At 41.0% G+C, this 18158-nt stretch overlaps 1 protein-coding gene across 1 annotated transcript in view; it reads left to right on the top strand.

Moving 5' to 3' along the window:
* ofcc1 (orofacial cleft 1 candidate 1) overlaps window positions 1-18158 on the top strand; it is a 161946-nt gene that overhangs the window by 76905 nt on the left and 66883 nt on the right. The window contains exon 15 of the mRNA XM_077244348.1: window positions 3563-3654. Within this exon, the coding sequence (XP_077100463.1) occupies window positions 3563-3654 (92 nt within the window). The remainder of the gene's footprint in view (window positions 1-3562; window positions 3655-18158) is intronic.

Genomic DNA, 18158 nt, shown 5'->3' with positions numbered 1-18158 from the left:
CCTCTGTTTCTGAGTGAATAGTTCTGTATCTGAGGGACTATGAAGAATTGTTATATTGCCAAACTCTAGTTCTTTAGTACTGGTGGGTCGCTAGTACTAATGGCTCGTTTCCACTGAGCGGTACGGTACGGTACAGTTCGGTACGGTACGCAATTATTTGCGTTTCCACTGTCAAAAGTGGTGAATGGTACCAAAAAGCCGAACCGTACCGTACCACTTTTTGGGTACCCTTCCGTTGGGGTTCCGTTGGGGTACCTAGCACAGTGGTACGTTACTAAAAGGTGGAGCTAGACTCACTGCAGAACGTTGATTGGTTGACAGAGTATTGTCACTTGCGCGTGCTACAAGGGCATTAGAAGCGCCATTTTTTAATATACAGTTGAAACATAATAATACTGTTATTGTGTCACGAAATGTAGTTTTAAGAGTTTTTCAGGCAAGAATGTAGTTTTTTAAAGCTCAAATCTGTGGTTTATTTATAGATTTATGATCATTTGACTGAGATCCATTCCAAGCAATCACAGGGCGCTCGGCGCTCATGTACCCCGCCTGGAACAGCCTTTCCTTGGCTAGTCGTTCTGATGTTTACCGCTGACTCTGACGTCTCTGTAGTGGTTAAACATGAGATATAATTAGTCTTCTATAGACCTAACAGGCGATCTTTGGTCTCGGGAATCTATAATTCGTTCCCTGGCCAATAGTTTTGGCAGAAGGCTAAGTGAAGTTTCATATATTTGAGCGCTGAATTTGTATATTTGACTGAATTGTTTGCTTTATGTTATTAAAGCTTTACTGTATAGCTTTTTGTACCTTTCACCACATTTGTGTGCTTATAATGTTTAAAATGTATTTAAATGAAATCGAAAAGCAGAAGAGTGGTGTTTTATAACATATTTCGTTTTATTGTTGCCTAAAATGTACATACAGACATAACCGGAGAAGCAGAGCGAGCTGAGTGGCGCTTTCAAGAACGCGCTGTTCCATTAGCAGAATTACTGGACTCGCGTCCTCGGGAGTCATTCTCCTGAGTCGGACTTTGCGTAGGCTACTTGGTATTGAGAAACGCCTAATGCCGGCGCTTGTTTCTTGTGACAAACATGCCGAGAAGCAAGAACAAGATCTGCTGTATTGTTGTTTACTGTGTCGCTTTCTTCTTCGCGCGAAAATGACGTCGATCGCTTCTTCCCGGCAAACACCACGCCTATCAAGTAAGGGTACTGTTGGCGGTTGAAACGCTAGCCGGATCATGGTTCACCGACCCGAACCTTACTGTACTGTACCGTACCGTACCGCTCAGTGGAAAAGAGCCATTAGTGTATCTGGGGGAGGGGGGCTTCCAGAAAAATTTGGTCCAGCCCAGTGAAGTTTAGTGACTGCCCTGAAAGAGAACAAAAAGTAGAAAATGAATATGTTTGTCATTCACCAGTTTTGTTTGTAAAAAGTTTGGAATCTATTTTAAATGCTTATATATGTTTTTACTACTTTAAGAAAGTACACTTCTGTTTTCATCAGTGTTGAAGAGAGATTATACCATTTGGGGTGTGGGGGCTAATATACTGAAAAACGGCTACGTAGCCTACGTTAATGTTTATCTCGTCACCTTTAATTAGGTATGAAATACATTGCCTGAATCACATAAATGATAAAGGAAAATGTTCAATCCAAAAAGGTGAAATATGCCAACAAACCTAACAGCAAACAGAACGGTGCGTAATGGAATGCAGCAGAGCAGCATCAATAATATAATTTACCGGGGAGACAATTTGGCCATAGCTGAGTATTGGGTGGGACTCGGCCATATCCCCTCAATGTCTATGGTGGTTATGGCCCTGGTGTTGAAAGGTTCACAACACAGACTTTAATAGCCTGCTGACACAGTTGGGGTTTCGTTTGAAATGTATTGAGCGGTGTTGATTTTATTATTATTTAAAAGCCACGAGTGTGGTTCATTATGAGGGAAAAACTGGCTAATTCTGCAGATACTGATTCTGGTTGTTGTCTGTCACAACTGCTTTAAACAAATAAATAATATATATATATATAACTGGGTCCAAAATCTCCATGTTAACTTGTATTTATTTTATATTTTTATTATTTTATATATTTATTTCATTATTTTTTTTGCATTACAACTCTTCTGTGCTTTAAGTGATTTCAGCCTTTTGGCTAACTTCTGTTATTTTTCTAATTCTAACCACATGCTTCTCAAATCAAAATCCTCAGAAGCACATTGGCAAAATCATAAGAGCAAAATGATTGACAGGGAAAAATTCTGAAAGTTTCTGATGGGCTGGTTCCCCTGACTCACTGAATTGCATGCAGTGATTTTAGGGTAGCCCTTCATAAATGACATATACACAATTTGAAATGCCTTCCAAAGTCTACACAGCATCCAAAAGCCGTGTTCCACAACCCAGAGAGCTAACTACCTTCTAAGGGGATGTTTACACTACACCATTTTCAAGTAATAACGTGAAACTTTGTATGCGTTTTGGCCATTCGTTTACACAGCAACGGTGTTTTGGCAGCCTGAAAATGCCATGTTTTGAAAACGGGTGCAAAGTGTTTGAAAACGGTGTCCGTGTTAACAACAAAAACGCAAATCTCTGAAGACGATGACATCATGCACATACATATTATGTATTCAATCTATAGTGTTTCATCGCCATCTAATGGCCCGGCAGCAGGATACAGTGTTTTTAGTCGTTTCTGCGGATCCGTGTGAATGGGGATCGTTTTGACATTGGTGTCGTCTGTACACTGAAAACTTCTTCGTTTTAAGCATGTCGTTGTTAATGTACCTTAAGTGGCATGGAACCAAATAAATGACCAATTAGAAACACTCTTCAGACAGAAACTCATGGAAAACTCAACTCAACTGAATAGTTTAGCATTAGCATGATGCTAAGCTAACGACACAATACTCTATAAACACAAAATACACATAAAATACATAAACACAAGTATTGTATAAAATAGACTGTTTTGTTTAATTATATAGATCTGTTTTCCTGATATTTTGAAACTGAGTAATACAATTAAATGAAATATCTACAAATAATCACAATTGTACTGTGTCTGTCGCATATTGGATTTATTTATTTATTTTAGTGATTTAGTTGCAAGACTTGGACAAAATGTTTTGAGGCAGTTTTAATATGATACCTTTCTTTTGGAATAACCTTTGTGTTGACAATACACTTGTGATACTATTTATAGATTATCATAATGAGTCATAATTACTACTAGTTGATCTTTAGTGTTTAGTGACTGTCTTTTTTTTCCATTTCAGCCTAAATCTGTCTTTGCCTCAACTTTGATTAGATGTTGTCTGTAATGTGAATGTCATTTGTTTCCTGTGCGTGAGTGCGTGTGTGTGTGTGTGTGTGTGTGTGTGTGTGTGTGTGTGTGTGTGTGTGCGTGTATGCGTGCGTGCGTGTGTGTGTGTGTGTGTGTGTGTTTGAGAGATGATGTGTACTGCTATCATTGTATCCCCAAGATAAATCACTGCAAATGTTTCCTGCTCTGATTACAAATGACATGCACGTGTCTCTCCGATCAGAGCGGCAGACAGAAGAAGATAATCGAGAGAAACAGTGAGGCACTCAAACCTCTCCCTAAAGATCAGCTGGACCAGTTCACCTTCTCTGTGCGGTAAGTGTCATTTCTCAAGGCCAATTTCATGCCTGTGGATATAGTTATGTTCAGAATGGAAAACTTGCATACTTACTGCATACTGCGCATGTGGAACAGTAGGCATTATGCCATGATAAACATAATCATGACAAACAGAAATATCTTTATCATCACATGACCTCATTATGTTTAATTCAGCAGTTGACGTAAAGTTACCATTAATTAAAATATATAGTTGTTTTTATGTCTTGACATACTGAAAATGCAAGTTCAAGTCAATTGCATTGCATTGTGGAATAGTGTTACAACAGTATGCCGTTATTTTGGCAAATGAATTGGGCATTCACAAAATTTGCATATGCTGGGCACAGCATGCTGCAGAAGTAGTGCACACACTACAGTGGAATGCTGTGCTGAACATTGTGTGTCAGTGTGTGGATAAACATTAAAGGCCTACATATAAACATGCACACACAACCCTAATCTTTTGAATTTATCATCTTTTATGCTTTTATTATATAGTTTATATATAAATCTCAACACCTAATTTTCCAATATTTCTTTGAAAATTGTTAGAGTTGTAACCCTATAATACTGCAGCTTGTTCTCAGTGCATATATTAACACTCATCAACTTGCATGATTTATTTGAGGCTCAATATGAATGTCGCTGTCCTCAATATGAATGTCGTTTTATTGCCAAACTCAATGTGTGTTTTTATTGAAAGGATCAAGGTAACGTTAACATCGGCATCACATAAAACCTTGTGCTGTGGATAATTGCTTTTTCTCTGGTGATGCAAAGTGCACAAGCAGGCCTACGAATGAGTGTTTTCTCCGTTTTATTGTGGCTTACAGCATTTGATATTAATGAGAAAACAGGAGTGAAAACACACCGACACAAACAGCAGCACCGTACAAATCTTATAAACGGCCTCGTCAAAATTGCATTTCACAAAACACTTACCTAAATTTCACTGCACGTGCCTGCGATGAAAGCCGCTCGCCTAAATCCACAGAGGGAAAAATTGAGGTGTGTTTTTATTTTGCCCGAATTATTGCCAACGCTGTACATTTCTCTGAGAAGAAAGAAAGAGCGACTCGTTTTATAGGATTTAGAGCTGCCTACCTCTGCTCATTTCTGAAAATTGGTAATTTGTTGCCGCTGGACTAGTATTAAACAAGATCAGAAGCTATGCTGCTGCAAGTATGAGAGGAAATCAAATGAAACTCAGGCCACACATCAGAGAAGAGAGGGCTGGAGCACAACTACTAACCCAAAGCAGGATGAAGGACTTCAAAAAGTAATGCCAGACATCGACGGGCACAGTTTAGCCTCGCTGTTTTTCATGCGAGCAGTCTGAAATACAATTCAATCGACTGTTTCTTAGTTTACGCATATTGTTTTGAAATGCAAATCATGTAGTTCTCACATAACCAATCCTAGGGAGATCATACTGATTTTAGAGAAAACTATTTTATTCATTTTATTGGATGCAAACTTTTTTTACACCATTATTAGGGTGTAAACATTTGTGCATGTGTTTAGGTGCTTGTACATGGGAGATTATTTTTTCTTGAATTTAAAATAACTAATTAATCACATTTGTATTTGTGCATTACATGTATATCATATATGTTTTAAAAAAATAATGTATGAATTAACTTGTGCAATTACAAGTAAGGGTTGTAGCAGGTTTTTTGTCTCTAATAATTTTTTCTTCAAGTTCAATTTGCTTCATTTCTATATTTTTGGGATTGTTTGCTGCCCAGACTTTCACTCTACATTCATTTTATAAAAAAGTATAAAAAATATGAAAATTTCGGTTTGCACTTTATTTTACAATAAGTTCACTCTCAATGCACTTATAATGTATACCTTCGAAAATACTGCGGGTTACACTTTATTTTAAGGTGTCATTGTTACAGTGTAATTATATATTTAAGTAATATTAAGCAACTACATGTACTTATGGGTTAGGGTAGGATTATGATTTGGTCGAGGATTATTTTCATGTAATTATGCATAATTTACTTAGTACCTAATACTGATCATTACCAAGCAAAAAATCACCAGAATGTTTTACCCATGACATGCTATAATTTTATAAACACAGATAGAACAGTTTGAACCCCCCCCCCCATCTGTTCATACATGCTGTATGGTTTTGATGTGATATTATGTGAATGAGTGAGGCATATTACTGCCATCTAGAGAATCAGCAGAGACTCTAATGTTACATTTGACTTTTTTTCTTCTGACGTGAAATGTGTTTGGCTCAAACAGAGGTGTTGACAGTTCACTGCCACGGTTTATTGATAACTGCTGTCCCATTTGTTTGCATGGAAAATCCGTATGAGTTGTTGCTCAGCCCGCTTGAATGACCTCTGAAAGTACAATGTGTGCCGACTAAAACTCCAAACAAACAGTGTTGAGTATGCCGTATTACTAAGCAAACTGTGCATAATGAAATGTGAGTTTTTTTTCATGACAAACAGTAAATAGAATCAATATTTATCTTGATTATTATATTTGTAAAGTATTACTTGAGTATAAGCTTGTTGATTTTTAACACATTTGCTGAGAAATGCCCTGACGGGTAATGCGTGTGTATTGACTGTTGTCCAGTAGCACTTGCGTATTTGGATGAATTTGGCTGAATTTTTTTTTTCTTGAGATCTTAAAAATCATTTAATTTAAAGGCCCGTGATTGAATTCTTGACATGTTTAATACATTCATGTAATACATTCGTGCATGTGTGCTAATCTTACAAAACTAAAATTGTAATAATGAAAAAAATTGTCCAGCCAGGGAAATCCCTCCAATACTGTTTAAACATTTACACCTCATTTTGTAATTTAATGACCATAATCTAGAATGACCAGAGTTTGCTGTGCTATTTTTAGAAGCTAAATACTTATTAATAATAAGACTTATTATTAAGCTAAAGACTTAAGTATTGTTTTTTGTATTTCTTTTTACATTATTCCCAAACTTCAAATTTCATATTCACAATTTCACAATGTCTGGAATATACATATCTGTATATGGTTATAAGCACAATATAATGCTTACATCTGGTGTAGCCACAGTGAAAAACTCTAAAACAGCACAGACAAAAACGCATGTCTCAAGGCTAGTGGTTTTCAGTGAACTGAGAGCAGGGGATGCTGGGTATTGCTCAGAGAGCTGTTTATCTGAATGGGCAGAGCTGCTCTTGTTCTTTCTTTTTGACTTCTATTATTCTCCTCATTTGATCCTCTTCCAGATTTACATATCAAACACCTTTGCCAGGGTAATAACCTTAAACCACACATTACAATTTCAAAGAGCAAACAAAATGCATCAAAGCGCAAGTATTGATAAGTGCACCCAATGACTTTCAGAATGAAAAGAGCGAAGAAAGTTTAACAAAAAGAGTTTGATGATTTAAGACATTCCACCTTATTTGATGCGCTTGTTTGTCAGTAATCTTTTTTTTTTTTTTTGAGATAGATGAGTCACAATTAAATCAAACTGGGGAAACGATCCAGTCAATTCCCGATGGACAAAATCAAGTCCCGTCCTACTTTTTTATTTTCTCTTTCGAGAAGCAGTCCATTAGAATAGGCAAGAAAAGTGCTGAAAAAAGCTAGTAGGGCCAAGAAAATATGTGTTATGATGTTTGGCCAAAGTCTAAGGCATTGTCACATTTTTCCTTCACAAACAGCAATCCCGGAATGCATCATGTTGTAACTAAATATTGATTGTAAATATAAATTTTTCATTCAGTACTAAAAAGTAAGTTCAGTCTCATTAAACATAAACCATTTTGGGGGCTTTGTGTTTTTATACGTTATTGTATTATTAGGTTAGCAACATGCTAACATCAAAGTCTACTGGAATCACTTGTCAAATCTTTTGTTTGCTTAATGTGAGGAGCAATATGTGTCGTGTGAAGTTTGCACACTATTGGTCAAAAGTTTGAAATTATTATGATGTTTTTATGTTTTTGAAAAAAGTCTCTTCTGCTCACCAATACTGCATTTATTTGATTAAAAATACAGTAAAAACAGCAATGTTGTGGAATATTATTACAATTTTAAAAAATAAGTTTGTATTGTAATATATAAATATAATTTATTCCTGTGATGGCAAAGCTGAATTTTAAGCATCATTACTCTAGTCTTAAATGTCACATGATCCTTCAGAAATCCTTCTAATATGCTGGTTTGGCGCTCAATTGTTATTGGTACTCAATTATTAATAATATATCTTATTATTTTCAAAAAATAAAAACAGCATTTGCTGTTGATATTGATATTTCCCTTTCAACGGAACTTCGAGCTGCGTCAAACGCTGCGGGAACGCCCCTGCGTTGTGCGTCATGAAGCACGTATGGAATCAGCCCAATGGAGAGATGAAACGTCATAGGCGGGTGACGTCATCGACCAGGAAACTATAAAGCACCCCAAAAACACAAGCGCATTAGCTTCTGTGCTTTCAGTCGCGCTACATGTGAATCTGTCCCTGTGTGATATTGTCTGTCTTACATACCCTGCACCACACAAACAATTTATCCCTATATATATATATATTGAGAGATTATGGCGGACGAACAGCAGTTTAGAAAGTGTGTTCCTCCCTGCTCGCGTTATTTAACGAGCGGGGATACACATGATCTTTGTGTTGTTTGTTTGGGAGTTCAGCATGCCCAGTTTGCTCTCGAGGGAGCAGACTGTGAGCATTGCGAGCGTTTGCCGTTAAGGACGCTCCGCTCCCGCCGATCGCTCTTTGAGGAGAAATTATGGGTCGTTCTATGGCAGCTCTGGTGGCCGCAGAAAGACATTTGTGGTTAAATCAGACTAATATTAAAGAGAGAGAAAAAGCTTTTCTTTTAGATGCTCCTCTTTCTCCCATGGGGTTGTTTGGTGATGCTGTGAATTCAGTTATCGATAAATTCCAAGAAGAAAAGAAACAAACTGCAGCTTTTAAAAAGTTTCTTCCCCTTAAAGTTCATGTCCCTGGGGCTGCTGGGCGGGAGCAGCCCCGGCCGTCTTCGAGCTCATCACATAGAGCGCAGCAGAGGCAGAGTGTCGCGTCTCGTGCTCCCCCTGCTGGACAGTGGGCTCAGCCGCGACACTCTCAGCCGAAGCCTTCTCCCAGTAGAACTGATCTGAGGACAGTTATATTGGCTAAGAAGGCTTCGGCTAAGAAGAAGTCCTGACGCCAAGCCGTTCAGGATGCTGAGGGTGGTCCCCACCGAGGCGGAAAGGTGTTCACCTCTTTTTACGGTGCCCATTCCTCCTCGGTGCCCTCAGGGGCTCGTTCTGCCAACCCCGCCTTTATGCCGGGGCACAGACGATCCCAGCGAGCGCTTTCCCGAGGGACGCTCGCTCCCTCTGAGGAGGGTCTCAGAGCGGTCAGACCAGTTGTTCCCTGCCGGTGCGCCGTTACAGGGCGCTGCGTCTGCTGCTCAAGTTACACCAGAGGCCAGTCTCGAGAGGCTGGTACCCTTAGTAGAATTTCTGGCAGAGTGGAAAAGCCTTCCAAAAATATCTCATTGGGTCCTGCAGACAGTAGAAAAGGGTTATGCTATCCAGTTCAGGTGTCGTCCACCAAAATTCAGAGGGGTTCTGCACACAGTGGTGGGCCCCGAGCAGGCTCTGGTATTGGAACAAGAGGTGAAAACGCTCCTTCAAAAAGAGGCTATAGAACGGGTTCCTCCTCCCAGTTTGGAGTCAGGTTATTACAGCCGATATTTCATCGTTCCAAAGAAGGATGGGGGCTTGCGTCCAATTTTAGACCTGCGCATATTGAATCGCTCGGTAGGGAAGCTAAAATTCAAGATGCTCACTATCAAGCAGATCGTGTCTCAAATCAGGTCCGAGGACTGGTTTGTCACGATAGATCTGAAGGACGCATACTTCCATGTGTCCATCCTTCCACAACACAGGAAGTTCCTGAGGTTCGCCTTCGGGGGTGAGGCGTACCAGTACAGGGTTCTTCCGTTTGGCCTAGCTTTATCTCCCCGCACTTTCACGAAATGCATGGATGCAGCACTAGTGCCTCTGAGGCTTCAGGGCATTCGTATTCTCAATTACATCGACGATTGGTTGATTTTAGCTCAGACCGAGCAGATGGCGGTTCGGCATCGAGATGTCGTCCTCGCTCATATCAGAAAGTTGGGGTTGAGGCTGAACGCAAAGAAAAGTGTATTATCTCCTTCCCAGAAGACCACTTTTCTGGGTGTCGTTTGGGATTCGGTATCGATGCGGGCGCGACTCTCTCCGACCCGCATCGCTTCGATTCTCTCAGCTGTGAAACAAGTGAAGCTAGGCCAGCTACTCACTGTCAAGCAGTTTCAGAGACTGTTGGGTCTGATGGCAGCAGCGTCCAACGTTATACCTTGCGGCCTGTTGTACATGAGACCGCTACAGTGGTGGCTCAGGACCAAGGGATTCTCCCCGAGGGGAAATCCGCTCCGCACGTTCAAAGTCACGCGGCGCTGTCTTCGTGCTCTGGTCATGTGGAGAGAAACTTGGTTCCTATCCAAAGGTCCTGTGCTGGGGGCTCTTTGTCGTCGCATAACGCTAACGACGGATGCTTCCCTCACAGGGTGGGGGGCGGTCATGAGTGGTCGCCCAGCCCAAGGTCTGTGGCAGGATCATCATCTTTCGTGGCACATAAATTGTCTAGAGATGTTGGCTGTGTTTCAGGCTCTGAAACACTTCCTAACAGACCTGAGAGGCCATCATGTGTTAGTTCAATCAGACAACACGTCGGTGGTCTCTTATTTAAATCATCAGGGGGGCCTGCGGTCTCGCCGGCTTTACAAGTTGGCCCGTCAGATCCTCCTGTGGTCCCAAGGGAAGCTACTATCTCTGAGAGCAATGTATCTCCCTGGGTATTTGAATGTGGTAGCAGACTCCCTGTCGAGGCAGGGGCCGAGGCCAGGGGAATGGAGACTCCACCCCGAGGTGGTGGAGCTCCTTTGGTTGAGTTTCGGTCGCACCGAGGTGGACCTATTCGCTTCCAAGGAGACCACTCATTGTCATCGGTGGTTCTCCATCACTCTTCCAGCCCCCCTGGGGTTGGATGCTATGGTGCAGCCGTGGCCGAGGTCTCGTCTGTACGCCTTTCCCCCGATTGCTCTGTTACCAGGAGTTCTGGAGAGGGTCCGCCGGGACGGGGTCAGTCTACTACTAGTAGCCCCGTTCTGGCCGGCCCGAGTATGGTTTGCGGACCTGATTTCTCTCCTGGACGGTTCTCCTTTGGAGCTCCCGGTCAGGAGGGATCTACTCTCCCAGGCGGGGGGCACGATACTTCACCCCCGCCCAGAATTGTGGAAACTGTGGGCTTGGCCTCTGAGGGGGCCCAGCTCATAGACTCCGGTCTCTCAACCGAGGTTGTTGAGACCATTCTTAACTCCAGAGCTCCATCCACGAGGAAGCTTTATGCCTTGAAGTGGAAACTTTTCACTTCTTGGTGTGGAGAACACCTGCAGGACCCAGTTAACTGCCCAGTGGGTGCAGTGCTGGAATTCCTGCAGGAGCGCTTCTCCACAGGGTTATCCCCCTCCACACTAAAGGTGTATGTGGCGGCACTAGCTGCTTACCACGTCCCTTTCAGTGGAGTTTCTCTTGGGAGACACCCGCTTATAACTCGTTTCCTCCGTGGCACTTTGAGGCTGAGGCCAGCAGTTCGTACGAGGGTGCCGACTTGGGATCTGGCCATTGTATTAGAAGGTCTTTCCCTAGCTCCTTTTGAACCTATCGAAGAAGTTCCCGAGAAGTTTCTCACTTTTAAGACTATCTTTTTGCTTGCTATCTCTTCACTAAAAAGAATCGGAGATTTGCAGGCTCTGTCGGTTTCACCCTCGTGCCTGGAATTTGCACCTGGCATGGTTAAAGCTTTTCTGCATCCTAGACCAGGTTACGTTCCTAAGGTTCCTACTAATATTGTTAGACCTACGGTTCTGCAGGCTTTCTGTCCTCCTCCATTTATGTCATCGGACCAGGAGAAACTTAATTCACTCTGCCCTGTTAGGGCATTAGACGCTTATGTCCACAGAGCTGCCCTGTGGAGGAAATCAGAACAACTTTTTGTATGTTTCGGGCCACCCAGGAAAGGGTGTCCGGCGTCTAAACAGAGAATGAGCAAGTGGGTGGTTGAGGCTATCTCACTTGCTTATGAGTCGGCTGGCCAGCCTTCACCTTTGGTTGTCCGAGCTCACTCTACCAGGAGTATGGCTGCTTCTAAAGCTCTTTTGTCGGGGGTTTCCCTGAGTGATGTTTGTGATGCGGCTGGATGGTCTTCACCGCATACTTTTATTAAGTTCTATGACCTAGACTTAAGCTCTACCCCTGGGGCACAGGTGCTCTCGTCCTCTGTGCGCTAGTCTCACATGACGGTCATTTGGTCCTATGGCGACGTGGGTATTCGCGTTCCCGCAGCGTTTGACGCAGCTCGAAGTTCCCTTGAAAGGGAACGTCTCGGTTACGTATGTAACCCTAGTTCCCTGATAGGGAACGAGACGCTGCGTCGCTCCGCCATACTCCCGGCACTCCCGTTAGCGCTTCCTTCAAGCCTATCAGAAGCTAATGCGCTTGTGTTTTTGGGGTGCTTTATAGTTTCCTGGTCGATGACGTCACCCGCCTATGACGTTTCATCTCTCCATTGGGCTGATTCCATACGTGCTTCATGACGCACAACGCAGGGGCGTTCCCGCAGCGTTTGACGCAGCGTCTCGTTCCCTATCAGGGAACTAGGGTTACATACGTAACCGAGACGTTTTCATGATTCTTTGATGAATAAAACTTTCTAAATAGAAAATAGAAATCTTTTGTAACATTATACATGTTTGATCAGTTTTAATACATTGCTGAAGATTAGATTGTTAATTTCTTAACTTTTGCATCTTACCATAAACTTTTGAATAGGAGTGTATCAAAAATAAATTCCATAAAAATATTAAGCAGCAAAAACTGTTTTGAACATTGATAATACTAAGAAATTTTTCTTAAGCATTTCAGCATATTATAATGATTTTCAAAGGATCGTGTGCCACTGAAGACTGCAGTAAAGTATGCTGAACATTCAGCTTTGCCATCACAGGAACACATCCGGTTTTCTAATACAAATTATTTTAAATTTGAATAATACTTCACAATATTACTGTTTTCACTATATATATTTTTTAACATATTAATTATTCCAAACTTTTGACAATTGGTGGTGTATATGATATCAAATGGGTCCCTTGGTGTGGTGTTGGTAAGGGTGCTGCTTTAGAAGGGCTCTGCCTACAGCGAGAAAGCTATTGTTAATGACTTATTTATACTGAGACAGAAGTTTCTTTCTTGTTTTTTCCTTTGAATGTTTCCTTTGAATGTTGCCTGGAGATGTCGTTCTGCAGTTTTTCTGCAGATAGCTCTTGTCAAAGATTCCTTTCTCATTGAGCGGGACAGTGAATGTTTTTATCTGCATGTGTGTGTTTGTGTTTTTTCATTAATTACTGTACATATTTATGTTGCGCCGATGTCAATCCTGTCAACGAAATATTTTTCCCCTTTTTCTCGTTTTGGGGAAACCTGTTTTAATCAAACTCAGTCTCACACAACAATTATATCTAATTAGCCCAATTATCAAGACTCTAATTACATTGAAATATACCCCCCAAATCTCATATCAATTATATCTGTGACTTTTCCTGTCCTAAAAAGAGGAAGATAAAGGGTCTGTGTTTCCTCTTGAGGATGAGGATTTTTCCAAAATCTCTAAAATCGTTCCCATCTCCTTTCACACAACTCCTTTCCATCCTTTCACAATGGATTCCTTCTTGGTTTGTGTTCCAACTTTCTTTTGTCTCTTTACCTTGTCTGTAAATTGTGTGGTTTCTCATTGGCCACATACACACTGCAGTTTAATATGTCTGTCACTTTCTTTTAAATCACTTGATCACATACGTTTTCCTTCCTTTGTTCCCTTGTGAAAAAGAAGTACAGTTTAGCATACCTTTAATATAAAATAATTAGAAAAATATTAGTTAAGTGCAATCTGAATGTAATGTTTCCGGGACTTAATTGTATGTTAATTATAAATACTTTTTTTTTGTGTAGTTAAAAAAAATAATAATAATTTAGTTTACATTTATATTACACGCAATTAGATGAACCTTGGAGTGTTTTTGACCCACTTAGGACTTATATGAAAATTAATTCTATTGTCTTTGAAATATGGTTAAAGTGTAATGCTGAATCTACTAAAAAACAATTATGGTTAACTAATGTATAATTTTAATGTAATTTCTATTGACACTTTTTATTTGTAATTAAACATTTGGAAAAATGAAGTTGCAATTTAGTATATTGAAAATATGTTTACTTTAAGAGTAATGTTGAATAACACACTATAGTTAATATTATTATCATGTTAGTCAACACATCAAAATAATTGTACTTCTTTAAAGTATTACACAATATTATTATTTAATATTTACTTTGAAATACAACTTTTAATTTAAAATTGCATTTTTTAAAAGTGCATTTTTTAAAAGTGTACTTATTTCGTAACTCTTTCCCTCATTGAAACTTTCATAGCCCCCAGAACATTTTTATTGTATGAATATCTGAACATACAATACAATTTGTCAAAAGAAAGAACAGAGTCTCTGCTTCAAAAAAATATTCTAGCTTCATGCCTTCTTTTTTAATCAACACTTGAATTTAGGTAACTTTAGATAAAAAATAAAAAATTAAAAAATTTCATTCAGTAAATTAGGCAGTTTTTATATGCTGTTTAACGTTTGATGATGATGTTATTTTACATGTGCATAACCAATGCTTTTATCGCTTGTTTCTGTTTCTTTTTCACCTGTTTTTTATTTATTTATTTTTTCGTTTTGAAGATGTGTAGGAGACCCCCCTATAACAGTGAAAACATAGATTGCCGGAAAATTCTGTCAATGCCAGAGATGGTGGGAAAGAGTTAATAGCCTTAAGAAACTGTCATGAACCTGCTCTTTTTACATATTACACAATTTAGTTGCCTAATATTTAACTAATATTATATTATCTGCAAGTACAGTTGTATACTTTTTATATTTGAAATACACTACATGTGCACATTCAATTAATTTAAGTGCACTTCTGTTTTACTCTTTTAAATAGCCAATAAACTTTAGTTTAACATGATCTTCAATGGCTTGTTTGCAGGTGGTAAAGATTACTAAGGTAAAATAGGTTTCAAATGGCATTTGCAGTGGCACTGACTTAAAAAAAAAAACGTTTCACTTTAATTCAATGTTGTTTAAAAAATATCAATCCTAAGTCATTTTTTTGTTTTTTATGCTAATTGTAGATCTCAGCAATCATCTTACGGCTGTTCATTGTGAGCGCAGAGAAAGCCATGTGTAAGAAGAGCATGCCTGAAGTTTCACATCCCACGTTCCTCCATCTCGGAGTCACAGGTCAATCAATTCTGATGTAATACTGTGGGTAGTTTTGTCTGGAGGTGTGTAGAGTCACCTCAGGGGCCGATGGGCCCTTTCCTGTGCTGAGAGGCTCCAGGGAACCATCAAAACTCCACACAAACACGAACTAGACTTCTATGGCCAGGTCTGTATAGATGGCCTCTGACTTCACAGAAATCAGAACTGTCAAATCTGAAAGGGCTGTTGGCCTGAGAGCAGCTGACCGGTCGTGGTGTGGTGGGTGACTGAATCATGGTGTGTTTGTGTTGTGTATTTTCCCATAGACCTAGTTTCAAGTGCACTTCAGAGAACGAGGTGTCCATCTGAATAAAAGGCCATGGACAGAATAGTCATGTTGTGTTTTTATGGACTTCCAACGTCATGTTCAGAAAGTCTCGAGAGATTTCTGCACTAATAAATAACTTAGATTTAATATATAATTGTTTTCCTTCAAATTGTATCCGCAAATAAACAGATGTAACCGAGGCATATTTCCGCTGTAGAGCCTTGAAAAAGAGAGATGTTTTAGAGTGTATGTATTTAGTGCCAACATAAACATGCAGTAAAGTTTTAAAGTAGTATTTCTTGCCTGTGTAGATACAGCCTCAAGAGTCTGACGGCATTCTGTAGCTATAAAGCTTTTAATACAAGCATTCTAAAATTGATTAATTGATTTCTAAATAATTAATTTGATGGGGAAAAAAAGTATAAATGATTTTATAAATGCTTATAGCATAAATGCTTATAGATTTTATAGATTTTATAACATTTATAAAATTATTATATAATTTTATAAATGTACAGTTACACATTCCTTAGAGATTAAAGGACAGATCTAGTATGATTTCTTTAGAATTGGAAACATCAAGCAAAATCATCATTCATGATTCGTCCTCATCATGTCATTGAGTACAAGAGATCAGGAAAGAGTTCAGATCTTCACAACACATTAAACCAAAAATGGCAGATAACCACAGGTGTAGTTAGTTCATCACCTATGAACATGTTCCAGTAAATTTCCTCAATCACAAAATGTCACAAGGATGTATTGTTTTATCATTTCAAGTCTAATAAACGTATATATATATATATATTTAGCATGATATGTGTGCCTGTGCTATTCTGTTAAAATACATGAAACTTGTTTTAATATTTTCTATTGCATTGACATTCAGACATTTTTAGTGTGACCTAAGAGTACAAATACGCTTTGTGGACACTAAATGTGAAAAGATCCTTGGCGCTGAAATTGTTTAATGTTTGCTGATGTTCATGTGGACCGCGGCATGTTTGGATTCCGTATAATGGAGCAGGATTTGCAGCGACAGCAGTCTGTACAGATTTATTCAGTGAACAGTGGGTCAAAACCTGCAGTTTTTTTTTTTTTTTTGAGGCATTCTGACGTCCCTATGAATCTCCTTCCTGTCCTGTCTTGTGGATCTGTGTTGAGGCTTTTGTTAGGTGACTGCTCTCATGTGCAAGGGCACATGATTCTGTTTGAAAAAGAGATCCTATATTTGATGTGTACTGGGTTTAGGTTCCCTTTCAGTCGATAACGTCGGACGTAGTCGACGCGACTGAAATGGGATCACGCTAGGGAGCCTATCATCTTCGAGTACTATTGAACGAGCCAATGTAATTGGCGTGCGTGATTCGCATCACACACTCCGCCCCCGCGGCGCGGGTATAAATACGGAAGTGGATGCACGCACTAGTTGCCTTTCGCTTCGGAGCCGATCGTTTGATGTCTCTGAGAGTGCTGTTGTCTACAACGAGCGAGTGTGTCGGTGTTCTTCAGGAAGACTCTCCCAGTGCTGGTGTTCTACAGCGCGAGTGCAGCGGTGATCGCGAGCTTTGAGCTCTCAACTGCTGTTTTAACAGCAACAAATTTCTAAATGTTTGTGTGTGTTGATGGCTGGTTAGAGGGCGGAAAAGTGAGTGCTTCACTGTTTCAGTTCTCTGTTCAGTGTTGCCGCGGTCATTTCCCTGTGTGCTCCGGCACTGGTGACGGTCCTGTTTTCTGAAAGAGCAACACGGGTGCGTTTGCGTCTTTTTCAAGATGTCATTCCGCCCGTGCGTTTCTGGGTGCGGTCGTTCCCTGTCTCTCTCTGATGGTCACAACTGTTGTGTCACGTGTTTGGCTTACAGCACGCTGAGACAGCTTTTGTGGACAGCTCATGTTTTCACTGTGGGAACATGACTGTCGCAGTGTTGAGGGCGAGACTCGCCTTCGTTCGCGGAGAGCGAGTCCCCATTACCATGCCCCACCCTCGGGTGCTGTGTGGGATGGGTGACCGGAGGATAGTGTTGGATGTCCCGCCCGGTAACCATTCCCTGTGGGCTCCTCACTCCTCCCTTCCACTGCAACCACTGGAGCCTCCGGTGTTTTCTGCTGGTCCATCTGTAATGGGTGGGCCAGCGGTTTCACTCGGGGCTCCCCTGGAGGACAGGACGCCGATTGCAGCATCAGAGGGTGAGCTGACTTCTGGAGATGATGACTCGGCTGCATTGTCTCCCTCCGGGAGTTCAATGTTGCCCGAGCCGGATCCAGAATTATCAGCTATGCTGAAACGGGCCGCCGAGGCTGCCGGGCTCGAGTGGAACCTCCACCGTGTCCCGTTCAGTCTCGGTTGGAATCTGGAGTTTGGTATCTTGGGGCGGGCCGCGCTGGTTCTCAGCTCGCCGCCCCAGTGCCTTTCTTTCCCGAAATGCATGGAGAGCTTATCAGGTGGTGAACAGCATCTTTCTCTGCCAGAAACTGCCTGAATAGCTTTTCCCCCTCATTACCCTTGATGGAGGAACGGTGAAGGGTTGCGAGGTGTCCCTCCATTGGAGCGGTCTGTCGACACAGGTGCACCTGTGTCCGGCGGCCGCTGCCTTTTGGGGGGATCCTCGTCTCCCCCCTAAGGCCTGTGAGTTTCGTCCGTTCCGACGGGCAGAGCTTACAAAGCCTGTGGGCAAGCCCCTTCCTCTCGCGTGCCATGGCGTTGCTGCAGGCTAGGGCACCCATGGCATGCACGAGGGTAATCCAGACCGTGCGCTCATAGGTGAGCACCGCACTGCATCCGA

This window comes from Siphateles boraxobius, unplaced genomic scaffold (genome assembly GCF_051911475.1).
Source record: "Siphateles boraxobius isolate OS27281-9 unplaced genomic scaffold, OSU_SipBor_1 26, whole genome shotgun sequence".
Classification (NCBI taxonomy): Eukaryota; Metazoa; Chordata; class Actinopteri; order Cypriniformes; family Leuciscidae; genus Siphateles; species Siphateles boraxobius.
This window is presented reverse-complemented; position numbering and strand designations above follow the sequence as displayed.